Consider the following 19,036-nt stretch of genomic DNA (forward strand, 5'->3'; position numbering starts at 1 on the left):
GAGAGAGATGCAGCAAAAGAGTCAGGGAATGGTAGAATGAGGAAGATTCAGTGCCCTGTTATTGGTCTGAGCTGTAGGGGGCTATGTGCATGGGCCAGAGAGAAGCCTCTAGTGGCCAGGGGCAGCCTAAGATGGCAGGCAGCAAGGAAATGGGGACTGGAGTCCAACAGCCACAGGGAACTCAATTCTGCCAAAGCCAGAATGAACAAAGAAGTGGGTGGGTGCTTCCCTGGAGTCTCAATAGAGGACTGCAGCTCTTCCACTATCTTGGTTTCAGCCAGCAAGATCCACATTGGATTTCTGGCCCGTAGAAATGTAAGACAAAATATTTATGTTGTTTTAAGTTTGTGGCAATTTGTTCTATTAGCAATAGAAAACTTACACAGGCAAGAAATCGTATACTGCATTTATTTAAAAGGTGAGAGCTTCTGAACCAGTGTTTTCAAATCTGTGGACCACAACCCATTAACCTGTGGGCTGTAACAAGTTTACCTTTTTTTGAGGTGTCTTTATTGTACCTTAGTAAAAAAAGAAAAAGAACAGAAAATATCACAGTGCATTTCCCAGATTCTGACCCCACAACTGTACCCATTGTGACAAATATTGTCACCAATTGTGACAAGTTAGTGAGGGAGGCCGTACAAGGGATATAGGTGGGCTACCGATCATGTTTCCAGCTCTTGTTTACTGATATCACTTGATTCAGTGGTAAATGACAACCAGTTTTGCCATTATCAAAATGGAGGAGGTAGATTTGTAGAGTTTAATATTATTGTAATTTACAGTTGTGAAATGTGAGAATTTTACCTGCATTCAGTAAGTATGAGATTTCCCACTGAGTTTATCTATGAAGATTCACATAAGTTTCAACTAGATACATTCATAGTAACTTCGTCCTTGAGGGTTCTGGGATGGAATAAATTTGTGAACAGGCATTAAACAAAGTTATTCCTAATTTTTAGTTTATTTTTTCCCCTGGGATATATATATATATATGCATATATATGCATAAGAATAGAGTAATACTTGACATAAACTTTGTAATCGTTTTGCATGATTGAATGTGCAAGTGTAAAGTATTGTTTCATGAAATTTTTCAGTTTTGTAGATATGTTTATCAGCACTAGGTCATGATGTGAAATGTATTATTGTATTTCAAACACTGCTCTAGATTGGTTCATTAGAATGCAGCTGCTATGCATAAACCTTATACTACGATCGAACAATCTGTGGTGTTGGGATTTTTTTTTTTTTTTGGTTACCTGCTTATAAAGACAAAATATTAGGGAAAAAAAGAATTCCCAGTGAGTAGTTTTGTTTTCAAGGTATCACTGAGATATAGGCCTCCAGTTACCATGTAGGGTAGAGATTCTTGTTCCAAACCTCTATTTCTGGTCAGAGTAATGAGGATACAATTTCTAGTTGCTCTCTTTACTCCCAGCAAGGGGATCCCTTGCCCATCCAACTTCAGGTCTGCCTGGGCTGTTATACCCAAGGCCACTTTGTGCACCGGCACAGGGTCACACTTCTTTGTGGCTTTGAGCTGTGTAACAAATTATACAACACAGTGGCATTAAAAAATAAAAAAAGAGACATTGTCGTACATAGTTTCTGTAAATCAGGAATTAGAGAATGGCTTAATGGGGTGATTCTGGCTTAGGGTCTCTCACGGGGTCAGAGTTAAGATATGGGGAAATATTGCAGTCATTTGACAACAGGAAGATCCAATCCCATAAGACTGCAAAAGTGATGCCTGCTCTTGGTTCCAGGGCTCACTTCCTGCTCATGTAGATGTTTCCTCGGGGCTGCTTGACTCTCAACACCAATGTGGCAGTTGGCTTACCCCAACTGCAAGAGTGATGCAAGAGAAAGCAAGATGGAAATTGCAATGTTTTATGACTTAACATCAAAGAACATACTTCATAATTTCCAGATTATCCTTACTGGTAATGCAGGTCATCTGTGTTTGCTTGGGAAGGGACCACATAGGGTGTGAACACCAGGAGGCAAGAATCTTTGGAGGCCATTTCCAAACCTCCCCACAACCTCCTGAAGCAATGTTATACAGATAAACTATTTGACTTTATTTTAGCAGAATAAAGACCTAAATTATAGTTACCAAGAGGTGATTATTCAAGCTTCTACAAGAATATAATTGAAATCAGCCTAGGAGTGAGAGGATGAACATATATTGAGTTGAATCTATATTAAAAGAACAGTAAGAAATCATTATGACATGGGCACCATATTGAAGAATCCTACGGCATAGAAATGCTTAGAGAAAATCAGGACTTGGAACCATCCCTCCTCCCATTCCAAATGCCAAAGGCTTGTGTGATGATAGTTGGAAATTATTCTTCCAGTTGCCATGTGGAAATGCATCAAGTGATGACCTCTGACTGTTGTACATACTGTACATGTTGTACATCCAGATGATAGAGGTGGTCTGGCCAAGATGGATCAGGTGCAGCTAAAGTCTCCCAAAAGACTCAGTTTGAGGAGGGTTCAACGGAGCCTCTCCAAGCGGAGTGGGGAGGGAGTGGCAATGAAGAGAGTCAGTTCTGTGTCTGGAGGGCGTGCTCACTCAGGAGCATGAGCACGACATGCATCCTACAGAGCTGGCGAGCTCCAGGGCTGATTCTTGAGTCTTGAGACATGGTGCAGCCTGCTCATCCCACAGCCATGATTACCCGAAAGGTCAGGCTTTATCTTTATTTTTATTTATTTATTTATTTATTTATTTATTTATTTATTTATTTATTTATTTATTTATTATTTTTTTATTGGAGTTCAATTTGCCAACATACAGCATAACACCCAGAGCTTATCTGGCCATGTGCCCCCCCTCACCCCATCACCCAGTGCCCATCACCCAGTCACCCCAAGCCCCCGCCCACCTCCCTTTCCACTACCCCTTGTTTGTTTCCCAGAGTTACGTGTGTCTCATGAGGCTTTACCTTTAGACCCATCCAGGCCATGGCTAGTCAGTCTGTGGAATTAGGGCTTATTTGGGGGGAGAAAGTAAAACCTGTTGGTACATGTGGACCTCACTACCCACATGCCAGTCAAGCCACTGCTACTGTCTCACAGGTGGGGACACGTTCTAGGTGTTGCCTTTTGAAACTTCATCTGCATATTCTTTTGTCTCTTCTCCTTTTCTTCTACTTTATTTGGCCACATATTTAAAATATGTTTTGAAAATAAGTTCATTTACTTTTTCTTCAACAGGTAGTGTCACATGTTTTAAAATTTAGAGGCTATAAGAGTGATATAAAAGGACATAGAGTGACACTTTCCCTCCTATCCAGTGATGGTACATGTTTAACAACTTACTTTAAAAAATGTGCCCTCAGGGGATCCCTGGGTGGCGCAGTGGTTTGGTGCCTGCCTTTGGCCCAGGGCGCGATCTTGGAGACCCGGGATCGAATCCCACGTCAGGCTCCTGGTGCATGGAGCCTGCTTCTCCCTCTGCCTGTGTCTCTGCCTCTCTCTTTCTCACTCTGTGTCTTTCATGAATAAATAAATAAAAAAAATCTTTAAAAAAATAAAAAAATAAAAAAATGTGGCCTCATATCACAATATCATAAATCAGATGGCACCAGGTGTTTCTGTTGCCACAGCCCTGGGGCACAGGCCTGCTAAAATACAGCCCTCATTGGGATGCCTGGGTGGCTCAGGGATTGAGCATCTGCCTTTGGCTCAGGGTGTGATCCTGGTCAGGGGGATCCAGTCCCACATTGGACTGTGAGGAGCCTGCTTTTTCCTTTGCCTATGCCTCTGCCTCTCTGTGTCTCTGATGAATATATAAATACAAATCTTAAAAAAAAAGACAGACCTCATAGGATGGATTACAAATGCTTGCCCTCCCATCAACCTTACCACCACATCAACAGGGCTCCTGTATAATAATGTGGATTACAGCTGACAGAACTATAATGATCAGGCTCTATTTAAGAAGCAGCTTCTAGGGGCACCTGGGTGGGTTAAGCATCTGCCTTTGGCTCAGGTCATGATCTCAGGGTCCTGGGATCCAGCCCCACGTCAGGCTCCTGGCTCAGCAGGAGCCTACTCCTCCCTCTCCTCTCTGCTTGTGCTCTCTCTTGCTATTTCTGTCTCTAATAAATAAATAAAATCTTAAAAAAACATGCAATTTCTAGGGAAACTCAAATATTACAGAGGAAACAAAAACAAGGACACTAGAGGAAATGGAGGTCTCTGACGTGTACAGCTGTGGCAAACAGTAAATACAGCCTAACAGCTGGCCAGAAAAACACAAAACTTCACACTGAGGCCTATTTACTTCAGTTCCTTTCACCCAGTATATTGCATATGGGTTTTAAGCAAAAATTATAGGTATAGAGGCAGAGATTTTGGAATTATCATAGTAGGATCTTTAAAGTCACTTTAACAAGCTAAGGGGTCTAATAGAAAAAGTGGATAATACATAAGAACTTCTGTGTCCTCACAAGATGGAAGGGCAAGGGAGGTCTCTAGGGTTTCTTCTTATAAGGGCACTACACTCATTCATGAGGGTCCACTCTCCTGACCTAATCACCTCCCAAAAGCCCCACCTTTAAATACCACACTGAGTGGTAGGATTTAACATATGAATTTTGGGAGGATGCAAATATTCAGTCTATAGCAGATGGTGAAAAAAGATCAGTGGTTGCCTGGGTTTGGGGGGAGAAGTGTAGAGGTGAAGAATAAGGAATTATATGAGTGGTGAAATTATTCTGCATGAAACTTAAGGGTAGATACATGCTTTTATGCATTTGTGAAAACCCATAAAACTATACAATGCTGAATGAAACCTGATGTCAGTTATGGACTTTAATTGATAACAATTTATCAATCTTATTTCCATGATCTGAGTTTTGGGAGTCCTTTATATATTTTATATACAAGTGTTTTGTCAGATATGTGGTTTGGAAATTATTCCCACTATTCCATTGTAGGGATATAATCCAAATGTACTACACTAATGCAAGATGTTAACAATAGGGCAAACAAATTCTGTATCAGATGTGGGAGGTGGGGTATGATGAATATATGAAACTATATGTACTACCTGCTCAATTCTGTAAAATTAAAACTGTATTAACAATAAAGTCTATCAATTAGTTTTTAAAGTCGGAGTCTCATTTTTTTCTCAATTTACAATGAGGAGAGAGGAATAGGTTATTTCTTATATTTCTTCCATCTTTAACATTTATGATTTCCCCCCTTCTAAATACACTATTTTATTATTTTTTTTATAAGATTTTATTTGAGAGAGAGCAAGCTTAAGTACAAGGTGGGGGAGGGGGAGAGGCAGAGGGAGCAGCAGACTCCCCTGCTAAGCAGGGAGCCTGGCATTGGGCTGGATCCCAGGACCCTGAGATCACCACGTGAGCCAAAGGCAGTCGTTTTACCGACTGAGCCACCAAAGTGCCCCTATACTTTATTTTTTGAAGCAGTTTTAGATTCATTGGAAAATAGAGCAGAGAGTAGAGTTCCAATAAGCCTCCTTCCCCCCAGAAGCACAACTTTCTCCACTATCAACATCCGCAGTGATACATGTGTTATAATTCATAAACCTACCCTGACACATTCTAATCACCCCAAATCTGTAGTTTATGGTAGGGTTCAGTCCTGGTGTACATTCTGGGTTTGACCCATGTATGATTATCTGTATTCTTTCTAGAAGATTCTCTCTAGAAACAGAATAGTTTCACTCTTAAGTCAATCAGAAAAGGACAAACATTATATGGTCTTGTTCACTTGGGGAATATAAAAATTAGTGAAGGGGAATAAAGGGGAAGGAGAGAAAATGAGTGAAAATATCAGTGAGGGTGACAAAACATGAGAGACTCCTAACTCTGGGGAACGAACAAGGGTAGTGGAAGTGGAGGTGGGCAGGGGGTTGGGGTGACTGGGTGATGGGCACTGAGGGGGGCACTTGACGGGATGAACCCTGGGTGTTATGCTAAATGTTGGCAAATTGAACTCCAATAAAAATTTTAAAAAGATAAATAAATAAAAATAAAATGTAAAACCACAAATGATGGAAACAAAACAAAACAAAAAAACAAAACAAAAAGAATAGTTTCACTCTCCTAGAAGTCCTCCATGCTCCTACTTGTCCCTCTTCCTTAACCCAACAGACAGCTCTGTGGGAATAGTCCTGCATCTTGATATTTACAGTGATTACACAAGCCTGCATGTGATAAAGTGACAGAACTAGACACAGTTTTCTGGTTTTGATGTTGTGTTGCAAGTTATTTAAGATAAGAATCATTGGGGGAGCCTCGGTGAAGAAGGGTCGACGGGACCTCACTATCTTTGCAGCTTCTTCTGATTGTGTAAGTATCTCAAAATAAAAACCTAAAAAAAAAATAAATAAAAATCTGGTTTTGTTCAAATAAAACAGCATCGAATTTTCTGAGAAAGGTCTGGAAAAAGAGAAAGCCAACTTTCTTAGGAGCTCCTGAGTTATCACGTGGTTGTACGTCATCACTAAGCAAACCTTGGTAGCGTCTATACATCACAAGGCTGGAAACCAGGTGAAGACCCAACTCCTCTGGCCTAGAAGCACCACCTTGCTGCCGCGGTGGCACAGCGCATGCGCAGCTGTGAGGTCCGCGGGGCGCGCTGTGCACCCGGAGGGCCGACGGCCGGTCACACTCGGACACTTCTTGGGGACGTGCCATCAATGTTCAGTTTTCAGCTCATTTTGACTTGGTTAAAAATATGCACTCCAGAGGGAGTATGACCTGCCCGGTGTGACATACTCTAAAACAATCTGGCACGGGGATTTAGATTTGCCAAAACAAGTAAAAAGTAGAAAGGACAAAGCAGTCCTTGCACAGAAACCGCGCCGCCACTGTACGTTAGATCGTTTCTTCGTGTCCCCGCATCCATCTCCGGGAGCGGCGGTCCCCAAGATTCGGCCAACATGAAGTCCAAGACGCTCAGAGCGTTAGCGATTTTGTCCGCCCGTTGTGCAGGGTTTAAGGATGTAGACGGTCACGCGCCCCCGCGCAAGCACGAAAAGGGGCTGAAACCCGAACCCGGCTTCAGCACCCCGCACGGTTTTCGGTCCCAGCAGCCAAGCCCGGGGCGGTCCTCCCGACCTTAGAGCCGCCGCCCCCCTCCCCACACCCCCACTTCGCCGCTCCGGGCCGGCACACAGGAAGGCGGGGCCTCCGCGATCAAAGATGGCGACCACGGGCGCTCTGGGCTGCCCCGGCCGCGACTCGGCAGCCGGAAGTCCTCCGGCTCTTGCCAGCCGGAAGCGGAAGTAAGAGGCGGTCGGCAGTCGGGCTCTTGCTCTGCGAGACCGGCTTGTGAGCCGAGCCGCGGGGAAGGCGCGTGTCGGCCGCTCACTGGCGCAGCGGCTGCGGGTGCCGTCACCGCCCCGCCCCGCCCCGGCGTCGTCGCTGGCATCGTCGTGGACTGAGCGGGGCCCCAGCCTGGGCAGGAAGCGGGACTCGAGCACCGCGTGTGTCGCGGCTGCGCTGCCGGTGACAGGTACCCCCGGCGCGGCGTGGGGAGGTCGGGCGGACGGGGAGAGGGTCTGGGACGCGGGGCGACCCTGTGCCCCGGTCACCTTGAGCTTCCGCTTCTTCCTTGACTCAGTGTCTCCTTCCGCGTGTCGGTCCTTCCCGGATTCGCGAGCGTCCGGAGTTGCCCTCGGTGGTTTTCAGGGAAGGCACCGCTACCGCGAGAGCAGCGGCTCCGAACCTTCCTTGGAGACCGCGTGCCCGAGTGCAGGAGGTGGCGGAAGCGCCCCGACCTGATTGTAGACCACGCCTGACCCCGAGTAGCCGCAGGACTCCGATTGGTGGACGACTGGGTCTTTTTATAGATTCATATTTTCTCTGAAATGAATTCGGGGGATGCCTATTGGCCGTCGCTTTCATTCAAATACGAGGATCCGTTGGCTAGAAATTGGACGATCCAGTTTCACTTTTCGTGGGGCCTGCCAGAAGAGTAAGATCTTGGTCCATCGCCAGTAAATTATGGAGGTGAACTGTTCCTCGTTGGCCAAAATCTCTAGATTGTTTTGCATTTCTTACCAGATTCGAGAACTCGCATATTTTGTCCAGTTGAAGTCCGGAGATCTTCTACCTTCCTGTGCTACACTACGTCGGAAACATTCATCCTGCACTTGCCAGCGAGTTTCAGTGTGATGTTTAAAGACACTTAAAATAGTTGCTTTACGACACCACAGAATTTGGGTAGCCTTTTCACTCGGCTTCCTTTTGACAAAGTTAGTTGACACTTATTTTTTAAAAAAAGATTTTTTTTGAATTTTTATTTATTTATGATAGTCACAGAGAGAGAGAGGCAGAGACACAGGCAGAGGGAGAAGCAGGCTCCATGCACCGGGAGCCCGACGTGGGACTCGATCCCGGGTCTCCAGGATCGCGCCAAAGGCAGGCGCTAAACTGCTGCGCCACCCAGGGATTCCCTAAAAAAAGGTCTTATTTTTGCAGAGAGAGAGAGAGAGAGAGAGAGATAAGTGAGGGCGGAGGGAGAAGGGAAGAGAGAATCTCGAGTGACTCCGTGCTGCGCCTCAAGGGGTGAGGGGCTTGGTGTCAGGACCCTGAGATCAGGACCTAAGTGGGAATCAGATTCCGAGTTTCACTGAACCACCCAGGCGCCTGACAGCTCATTTTTATTAAAGGAAGTAAACATTGCTTCAGTACAGGAGCAAAGCAACTTTACAGTGCACGTTAACTTTTTTTTTTAATTTTTTAAAATTTTTAAGAAATTTTTATTTATTTATGATAGTCACAGAGAGAGAGAGAGAGAGAGAGAGGCAGAGACATAGGCAGAGGGAGAAGCAGGCTCCATGCACCGGGAGCCCGACGTGGGATTCGATCCCGGGTCTCCAGGATCGTGCCCTGGGCCAAAGGCAGGCGCCAAACCGCTGAGCCACCCAGGGATCCCCAGTGCACGTTAACTTAAGGGGAAGATATTGAACTATGTAGAAAATTCTGTTAAATCTTTTCTGCAGTTACCTGTGATAATTTTCATACCAGATGTATAGTAACTACTTTTGTAAAAAAGTTAGATTTGTGTGGTTCACAGCAAATGGTTTTACTAAGAGTTATAAATGCATATCGATTTTAATTATTTGGGAAGTAAATTTATTTCTTAAGGGTGCTTCCTAATATTTTACCTCGCTGTTATGTACGTTGGAGCTCAGATGGGTGTCTATGAACTTGGAGAGTGCAAGTTGGTTTTTTGAGTTGGATAGCATTATCTTCAGTTTAGATAGAATATGAAGTTGGTGATTTAAAATTTTATGCCTTTTCTGTTTCCCAAAAACTGAAAAGTGTTTTCCACGGTACAATTTTTGTCAATATTTCCATTATCTTACTGTAGATCATTAACCAAGAGATAGTCATTAATTTAAATTAAGGAAAATAACCCACAGACTAGATTTTACAAATAATACACTTAGGCCTAGGATTTATTAAAGAATGTTTTAATTTACCCACCATGCCACAAGCATTATGCTTGTGATCATGCAATGCCACATTGTAAATTCTGACAGCTATTATTTCTCACACTTTTTATATTAATTAGCAACATTTAAAGACCACTAGTGTCAGAGTGATAAGATTCTCATAAAATGAAGGCATTGTCAAACAAAAGGTCACTTCAGTGAAGTTCTTACTTATGCTTCTCTAAAACAGTCTTTCCCTGTAGTTTTACCTGTGGCTTCAAAGATGTAGGGTTTGGGTACGAAAGCTCTTTTTTTTCCGTCTTTTTTTTTTTTTTTTGGAGGGGGGGTTATCTTAATGGGTGCTATATCTTGCCCCAAGAACTCTATCTCTTTTTAAACAGTTCAAGGGGATTTCTAGGTAAATCTTGGTGCACAGAGTTTTCGTTTTAACCATCCTTAAGTCCTAGGCTTTTTGTAGCATCTTTCTTCTTGGTGTCACACTCCTATTTGTTTTCCTTCCTTCTTTAAGGAATGAAGTCTGTATTCGTTTATTTCATTTCGAGTACCTCCTATGTTCCAGGCATTATGCTAGGCATGTGACTCTGACAGACAAAACTCCCTGCTCTTGAGGAGCTCACATTCTGTCCCCGAAGCAAGCCTGAATACAGATCTGTCAGGCTGGTTGGTCAGTTCACTTTGGTCCCAGCTTCAGGGCTGGCATGCTTGGTTTCACGTTGAAACTGTGCCTTCCTCATCTACCTGTATCCCAAGGACTCTGCCCCTAGAAAGTCCTTGGATTTGCCTTGGTTCTCACAAGAAAGCTCTTTGCTCAGTCTGGGTCCTCACAGTATGGATTCTTACCCTTCCAAAACCAGAGAATCGGGAGATAGCGTGATAAAATTGTAAAAAACAGGCAGGCATTTGTGGATTCCAAGCATTGCTCTTCATTAGGCAAGTTACTCAGCCTCTCTGAGCTTCCATTTTCTTATTTTTAAAGTGGGAATGAGAGTGTTCCATTATGCAGCATAGTTATAGAATATCTACTGTTTGCCAGGCAATGGTCTACTTGTTGTGGTGAACAAAGTGGACATGGCTGCCACCGGTCAGGGACAATAGTTTCCTGGATAGTTGTGTGGAAGGACTAGATATTATGGTATTTGCAAAGCACCTGACCCAGTGCTTGTCCCAGGCAGTTGCTCAGAAATGCTAATGTTCCCTAGTGGACCTTTTGTCACTCCCTGTTCCCTTACCACTCTGTGCAGCCTGCCTGGGGTTGCTGGCAGTGCTGTCCAGTTTCCAGTCCAGAATCATCACTTTTGGGATTACACATCTAGGCCCCTTTGGGACAAATTGTAAACAGAACTGTAGCACAGTACTGCTGGAACATAGTTCATGTATTCTCTTTCCAGTTTAGAAGTTTCGTGACTTTGGGGAGGATTTTTTTCCCCCCTAACCACAGAAAATGTATTTCCAAGACATCTTTTTTGAGCCCATGTGATAACGATGCATTCTTATTCTATAATTTAGAAGGCGGTTTCTTATGAGAACATCTTTTACTAGAACAGTTAATTTGGTAGAGTACTTGGCACTACACAAAGTAATTTTCATGTTGCTTTTTCATTCTCACAGTGTCCTGGTGTGGCAGATTCTGATATTCCTATTTCAGAGTCTGGGAGTCTAAGGGCCACAGGAAGTTACTAGGGAACTTGCTTATGGTTGAACTGCTAGTAAGTAGCAAACACAGTAATTTATCACAAGTCCCTTACTTTAAAAGGTTCTCTCTTTTCACTAACCAAATTTTTCTATCATGCAGAACAGGTTTCTGAGGCTGCAGTCCAGGGACCTGTAGAGGAGGGTGTCTAAGAGTTCTTGAGTGGTCTGAAATTATATGTAAAAGTTTGGGTCTTTGCTTGCCCCTCTGCAGGAAATGTGTAAGTTTTGTTATGTTCTGAAAGGGCCACCCTCCCCACTCAGACCTCCCCAACCCCCACTCTAGCCAGAAATCACTGCTAACAGGTTTCAGTGTCAGGGGTCTAGTTGGTTAGCCCTAGGCTTTATAAATGTTGATTATTTATATATTTGTGCTTGTTTATAAATGGGATGTTAATATTATCAGTTAATTAAATCAATTAAGTGGGCAGTGCTTGAACTAAAGACTCTTAAAAGTAACGTTTCTATTTGGTTTAATTTATTTTTCTTTTGACCATTTGTTCTTTAGAGATATTTTGTGTTACTGAAGCTGGATGTTGGCACAAATAAATGTTAATGCTTTTTGTAAAAAGAGGATACTGACTGGTCCTACAAACAATAGCTTTTCCAACCAGTATCTCAAGAAATTGGGGTGAATCTGGGGTGAGCCTTACCAGACGTTAGCCTGCAGAAGCACAACTTTGGTTTGGTGTTTCCCACATATTTATGTCCTCTTTGGGTTTCCATTAAGTGGGTGGAACTTAGATGCTGACTTATCTAGTCCAGGGGAAGTCTGATTAGGGTTCTGTCAGGCAGACTTCTGAGATGAAAAATCAGACCAAAGAAGCCTAAAGCTAGAGGCCTTTTTCTTTTTTTTTAAGATTTTATTTATTCATGAGAGACCCACAGAGAGAGGCAGAGGGAGAAGCAGACTCCCTGCAGGGAGCCCAATGTGGGACTTGATCCCGGGACTCCAGGATCATGCCCTGAGCCAAAGGCAGGTGCTCAACTGCTGAGCCACCCAGCTGTCCCTGGAGGCCTTTTTCTGAAATGATCTGGACACCTCAGTATGCTTGAGGAGGTTACTGCTGGGAGTTAAGGAGGCAATGGCCATGCCAATTTACCATCAACCCCAACTTCCTTATTTTGTAGATAGGGGCCCATTGAGTTCTAACATTTCTTCATTCTGTACCTTTGCTTTTACATTCAAGGCCCATCTGTAAGCTCCCTAAGGCTCCAGTGACCAAACTGTGTAGCTTAGAGCAATGACAGTTTCTTGTCTGACAGTTTTGGATGCCAGACATTCTAAATAAAGGTGTCACAGGATCATGTTCCCTCAGAAGTCTGTAGGGGAAGGTCTGTCTTTGCTTCTTCTAGCATCGGCCAGCTCCAGATAATCTCTGGTTTGCAGTATTCCAGGGGCTGCCCCTGTCTTTCCTGGCATTCTCCCTGTGTCTCTTCACATGGTGTTCCCACTGCATGCCTGTCTCTCTCTCCACATTGTCCTTTTTTTGTATCACCAGTCATATTGGACCCACCCTAATGACCTCGTTTTAATGAGATTACCTCTGCTAAGACCCTATTTCCAAATAAGTTCATATTTCAATGTGCTGGGGTTAGGACTTTGGGAGGACACGATTTAATATCCATCATTTACATTTTAATCTACCTCAGCTTTATTTACTCTCATGCTTTGTAAAGTATGATTGTGTGCAACCACCTGGCTTTTATACCTGTGTATAGCATAGACTCCCCAGTAAATTAAATAGAGTCTTTGTAGGAAAGAGTATATGATCTATACACTTTTAGTTATGTATTAGTCACTCAGCAAGTTGAAACCATGGAGATATTAGGTGCTGTTAAATTTCAGAAGCATTTCCATTTCTTTAATTTTCATGTTTATTTTGTGTCTTTAAGTATTAAGATTTAAATTTAAACATTTCTTTGTAGCAAAACCTTTTTTTTCCCCCCTTTTTAGGGGTTTGCAATAAAATGGGACTTCTGATTGTATTCATTGGACTATGGCTGTTTTCCTCAGTAAAGGCAGATTCAAAAGCCATTACAACTTCTCTTACGACAAAATGGTTTTCCACTCCATTGTTGTTAGAAGTCAGGTAAGAAGATGTCTTTTTTTTTTTTCTTTCATGTATTTAAGTAATAATGTAGGATCTGCTAGTGAGTATTCAGGAGGTTTTTTTAGGCAGTAAGATTGTCATCATCACATGCATTTGGTCAGCGCCTCTTTCGTTGTGCACTGTGCTGTATGCTAGTCAGAGGCTGTTAGAATATAGAATATATCGGTAGGATAGGATAATACTAATTCATAGAGATATTTAGTGACTTCTTTGGACAAATATATTGAATTGGTTACATTATCTTCTCAGAAACGTGTATCTGTGGTAATAAAGGAAGAGTTATACTTAAAGGAATTTTTCAATTTATTTGAAAAAAGTTTTAAGAGGTGTTTAATAAAAGAAGGGAGCTTGGCAAGATGAGGGAGAGAGGGCATGTGCTTTCTAAGAAGTTGAAAGAAGACCTCGAGATACAAGAGCACAGAGGGGAGGCTGAGGACACAGCTGGATTTTATCTAAGATGTACGTGTTCTATTTTTTTTAACATCTCCAAAATTAAGAGACATTTTAATGAAATCAAGATGTTACCTTAAAATTAAAATTGGTAGTGTTTTCCTTTTTAGTGTTTCATAAAAACAATAATATGTCTTAAAATTGATGGTTATCTTCAAATCAATAAAATACAATATAGTCAATGATTTCTTGGGAGATTTTGTATTCCAAGTGTATTTTTTAGTTAATGTTTATAATATAATTAACCAGATACCCCTCTTTTGGTCAGTTTTTTGTTTATAGAGAGAAACTTATTTTTATTGTATCTGAAATAATATATAGCTAGGACTTGTAGAGAATAGTCCTAAAGTATAAATTTAGGTAGATTGAATGTCAAGCAGTTGGTAAATCTCAGATTCTGATAGTGCTAGAAATTTGAACTGTTGAATTACTTTACTTAATTTTGGTCTGTCTTTGTACTCTTCAACTTAGAATTATGTCTTCTAACATTTCCTCCTTAATCCCTTAGAAAAATGTGAATGAAGAGTTTTTGTTATGTTGACTGTAGTTATGAACAGCTGCATCTCCTAAGGAAACAGCTTCATTTGGTATTGATAAGAAGGCCAGTGGGAAAATAGGACTTGTAGGACCTGATTTTGGCTTGCTGAGGAGCCTCATGGGCTTTTTGCTGATCAGCGCTCTCTGTGCCTCCCTTTTCTCAGCAATAAAATGGCCAAAAGAAAGAATTCCTACTGCATTTATTTCATAGCAGGGTTACAATCTGATCAATGGGTTCCAGTATCAGAACTTTATTAGATAGATGATAGTTTATAAAAGTTAAGTGACCAAAGGTTGTTTGACATCTAAACTGCCTGAGCTGGGACTTAACTGAACTCTTTTCCCCCCAATCCTATTTTGGATGATTTGTCTGGTATAAATCTAAGTGTTTGAGATTTACTATCACTTTCTAAATAATTTTGTGTAGTTAACTGTAACAGATGTTTTATAATACTCTGCTTGACATTCCTTAGTTCCACTCGGTTGTTCTCACACTAATTTTTTGGTTTTTGTCTCAGAAGATTCTTATGGTACATACTTAAGGGACTTTTGAAAAAGTATGTTAAAACTGTCAGCCTTAATCCACTTTTTTTTCTTGTTTCTTTGATCTCTGTGAAGTGAATAGTGTATACCACTTCCTTCACCAACTTTCCTCTCACAAACATTGCCCCTTTTCATAATTTCCTGGCCATTTGCCATTTTGGTTGGTTATTTTTAGTTTTCTTCTGTGGCTATTTGCAGACAGTTTGCCAAGGTAATGGGACATCTAGGTAACTCAGAAATAAGTTGTGCATATTTGAAATCCTCAATATTTACCTCCAGAGTTAGCTGAGGCCACCATTCTTCCCTCCCAGGTCCATGGCAGACATCAGTGGCGGATCACAGCACCGTCCATCTGAGTGAGGGTGATGGGACAGAATATTTTTCTACATATTGAGGCATGCGGCTACCACAGATATTTTGCCTTCCCTGTATCTAGCCCTTAGGGACTAAAAATATTCCCATGTATATTTTTAGATTAGGCATGATCCTATTGAAGCGGTTGTAGCTTTCTGGTTGTTCATGAAGTGATACATATTTAATTGAAGTAGAACACTGAATATGTTTTGAACAGCCATAGTGACTAACAGAAATATTGTATAAGTAAAGTAGTATTAAAATTGAAACCAATAATCATTTATTGAGCACTAGATACTATAATGACCCAAAAATGCAGCATGATAGAGATAAATCAAATAGATTTGAGTTTGCATTCCAGAATTTTCATTTGCTAGCTCTGTGCCCTTAAGCAAATCAGTAACCTCTCTGAGTTGTAGTTTTATTCTAAAAATGGTTATAACTCAGAATGGCTTTGAGGCTTTAAGGACATGGGTGAATATGCCAAGCATAGTGCCTGTTACATAGTATGCCCTCCTTAAATATTCATTTCCCTTCCCTTTCTAGTTCTGTATGGAAGGAAGACGAGTTCTGATCTCCAACAACTTTGGAAATCTAGAAAACAAGTTTGCTACCAGATTTATGCTATCTGGTGGACATTCAGGTGGTTTATAGTTTTTTTTTCTTTTGCCATAATTGAAAACTTTTTATTGTGATCTTTCAAAACATTTGTAAGTGGAGAGAGTGTGGTACGTATAATGTGCTCTCCCTCTACCTGTCACCCAGTTTTAGCAATTATCAACTGAAGTCCAGTAATCTATCACCACCACTGCCACCCTCCTCCCTTATCCTACTGGAATATTTTAAAACAAATCCTAGACATCATATAATTTCATCTGAAAAACTATAGATGTTTTACTCAATGGAATAAGAAGCTAAAAAAAAAAAAAGAAAAGCAAACAAACTGAATTATATTATAAACAGATGGCAGCGTTCCTTTTAATAATATCTTGTATTGTTCTTACTGTTCTTGGATTAATTCAGTGGATCTAGTAATTAATTTTCTTAAGACTGTTTGAAACTTAGATGTCGTAAGACTTATTTATGCAGTGGGATGAAGAAGAATGTGTGTTTCAAGTTTTCTTGTAATTATATGAAGAGCATATATGTATTTGTACATGGCCTTTACATGGAGGGCCTTAGCTTCAGTGAATTCTTCTCACCATTACAACCTTTGAGTGTATTATCCCTTCCCCCTCTTCCACAAACTTATCTTGTAGACGCAGCTTTAATTAATGAATTTAGTGTTTATTTGCATATTACAATCTATTTGTCTTAGTATCTGTTTTCTTAGACCACAAGCTATTATAAGGCTAGTATGTTTTTCTTAGTTACTAGAAAGCCTAGAAAAATTCCACATTCAAGGAGGTACTAAAGTATTTAATACATTATGATAATGGGTATTTTCAGAAACCTATTTAGAGAGGCTGTGTATTACCAGGAAATGTTTCTTATTTTTCCCATATTTCTGTGTCTAGCTGTGGAGTAGAGTGAGAGTTGTACATCCCAGTGTTGACAAGTAATGGGAAAGTCTTCCTTTGGCTAGGTAAGCTGAGATCCAGATCTGTAGTTTGCTTTAAGAAGTGAAAGATCACGCCTACATTGGTATTCTATCTCAGAGAAGAGAACCAATTGACATGAATCAATCAGTACATGTGTTTTCTTTTAGGGATTTTATACTCTCCAATGAAAGGAAATTTAGAATGGCCATTATTTTAGATCTGTAAAGTCAAGAAAAAATGAAAGTGGTATTAAGTTCTAAGAACTTTATTAAACTGAAATTTGGTAATCTTGAAAATTTGGATTTATGGATGTTAAAAGATTACAACATGCTGCCTTTAGTCTCCTAGAGATTTTTCTAGGGTTCATGTTTTCCTTGGGAGAATCTTAGGCAAAACATATTTTTTTGTTCTTTGTGAAGTCTTTCAGAAAATAAATGAGAACTAGTACCAGAATTATCAGTTCTTAATTCTGCTTCTACTACCAGCAGCATTATCACAAAACAGGGTTTCATAAGCTTTATTTATATTGGGACTCCCTTCTTGTTACATTAATCCAGGTTTCTTAAGGAATATCTATTAAGCTATTAATAGAGTAAGTGAATAAGTTACTAATAAGCTAATTAGTTATAAATAGCCAATACGCTAATAAGACTTGCTTATCATTAGGATATATATTATACATGCTGGTGTATAATATATGTTATAAAAGCCAAACTGTGGACATTTGTAAACTTAAAAACCTCTTTTTGCTCTCTTTTGTAATGTAACTTATATTAGAGGATTTTATTAAGTTATTTTATTTCTGATATTTCCTCCTTTTTCTCCCAGTGAGTTTTTAGCAGAAGACAGTCAAGAGAAATTTTGGAATTTTGTAGAAGCCAGTCAAAATATTGGATCATCTGATCATCACGGTAAAATTGAAGCAAATGCTTCTTTGACTTTGGTATCTGGGAAAATATTAGGAAAAAACAGTCTCAAAAAAAAAAAAAAAAGGAAAAAACAGTCTCTTTCATAGTATTTGTGGCATGGCAATTAATGGAAAACGTTTTTATTTTTAATGACTAGAGCTGTGATGGTAGCCCGCAGAGCCAATACAAACTAATACTTACTTCTGAAGCCGTTTATAACTTCTCCTATAAGTACTGTTTCTTCCCCACTTTGTCTTTGTTCTTTTGTGTTCTTTTATTAGAAGTGCTGTATAAATGTTTTGTAGAAGTCAAATTCATTTAAAATCATTTAGTATTAACATAATTACCATCAGTTTTGATTCCCTTTTTCTTTTGTTATTAATTAACTATACAACTTATCTGTTATCTGTTAGGTTTATTATCATTAATTTAGTGCCATTCAAAATGTTTCCCGTTAAGCCTGCCAGTCACCCACAACTTGAGTGTCAAGGTATCAAATTCATGACAATGTAAACTGTATCACTTGTTTACAGTTTATGATGTGCATTCATATTTTCTACCTCAATATAAGCTTTATAGAGTGTAAACATTACTAATCAAAGATGGGGATATATGGGTAGCTAAAACCTTGAATATTATATTGACAGGCTTTATTGAAGAGCAGATGTATGAAAACAGTGTGACTGCTATTAATATTTAACTGAATTTGTTTTTAACTTTGATTTTTATTAGAAATAATGCAGGTTTTAAAAGTCGAATCTGAATTTTTTTGTGATATTAGTATCTAAAGGTTTGAACAAACATCTGTAAGTTTGAGTTACATAATTTAGAGTCAATTGGAATTGTTTGCATTGTCAAAAAAATCGTTTTACTTTTTGTTTACAATTTCATAAGCAAATTTATTGAAATGGGTTTTATAATGAAATTTGAACTCTGACATTTAAAATGAAATTTGCTCAATTTAAATGATAATGGTTCTTGGTTAAAGTTAGGGGGTTATGATTTCTTGGAAGTGATCATAAAAGTATGTTAAATATTTTATTTGAAATATTCATTGTTCTACCACCCAAAGGTGTTCACCATTAACATTCTGGCAACATTTTAAGTATTTCTTTCTGTCGTCTTTTTCTGCTTAGAAGATGCTAATGCATTGTCAGACCTTTCATATGCTTTTTAAAATGTTAATTATATTCCTTAAAAATTTTTTTGATACATAATATGTGATTTAATAGTCAAGCTTATGAAAGGCTTAGACAGAAAAATCTTGTTCTTTACTTGTCCCCCCTCCTGTTTCTCCCCTGCTTTTTATAACTGTTTAACCTTCAGTGTTTTCTTTTTTTTTTTAAGATTTTATTTATTTGTTCATGAGAGACATAGAGAGAGAGGCAGAGACACAGGCAGAGGGAGAAGCAGGCTCCATGTAGGGAACCTGACGTGGGACTC

At 40.1% G+C, this 19,036-nt stretch overlaps 1 protein-coding gene across 4 annotated transcripts in view; it reads left to right on the plus strand.

Moving 5' to 3' along the window:
- The first annotated feature begins 7,302 nt into the window (after positions 1-7,302).
- The window catches only part of UGGT1 (UDP-glucose glycoprotein glucosyltransferase 1), a 115,038-nt gene continuing 103,304 nt past the window's right edge, over positions 7,303-19,036 (plus strand). For 2 of the 4 annotated variants that reach the window (XM_055316055.1, XM_055316057.1), the window contains exons 1-4: positions 7,618-7,971; positions 8,061-8,251; positions 13,104-13,239; positions 17,514-17,596. In XM_055316055.1, the coding sequence (XP_055172030.1) occupies positions 13,118-13,239; positions 17,514-17,596 (205 nt within the window). In that variant the 5' untranslated portion in view covers positions 7,618-7,971; positions 8,061-8,251; positions 13,104-13,117. Of the gene's footprint in view, positions 7,510-7,617; positions 7,972-8,060; positions 8,252-13,103; positions 13,240-17,513; positions 17,597-19,036 lie in introns of those variants that run through there. The other 2 variants (XM_055316056.1, XM_055316058.1) reach the window with 2 other exon arrangements.

This window comes from Nyctereutes procyonoides, unplaced genomic scaffold (assembly GCF_905146905.1).
Source record: "Nyctereutes procyonoides isolate TBG_1078 unplaced genomic scaffold, NYPRO_anot_genome, whole genome shotgun sequence".
NCBI lineage: Eukaryota > Metazoa > Chordata > Mammalia > Carnivora > Canidae > Nyctereutes > Nyctereutes procyonoides.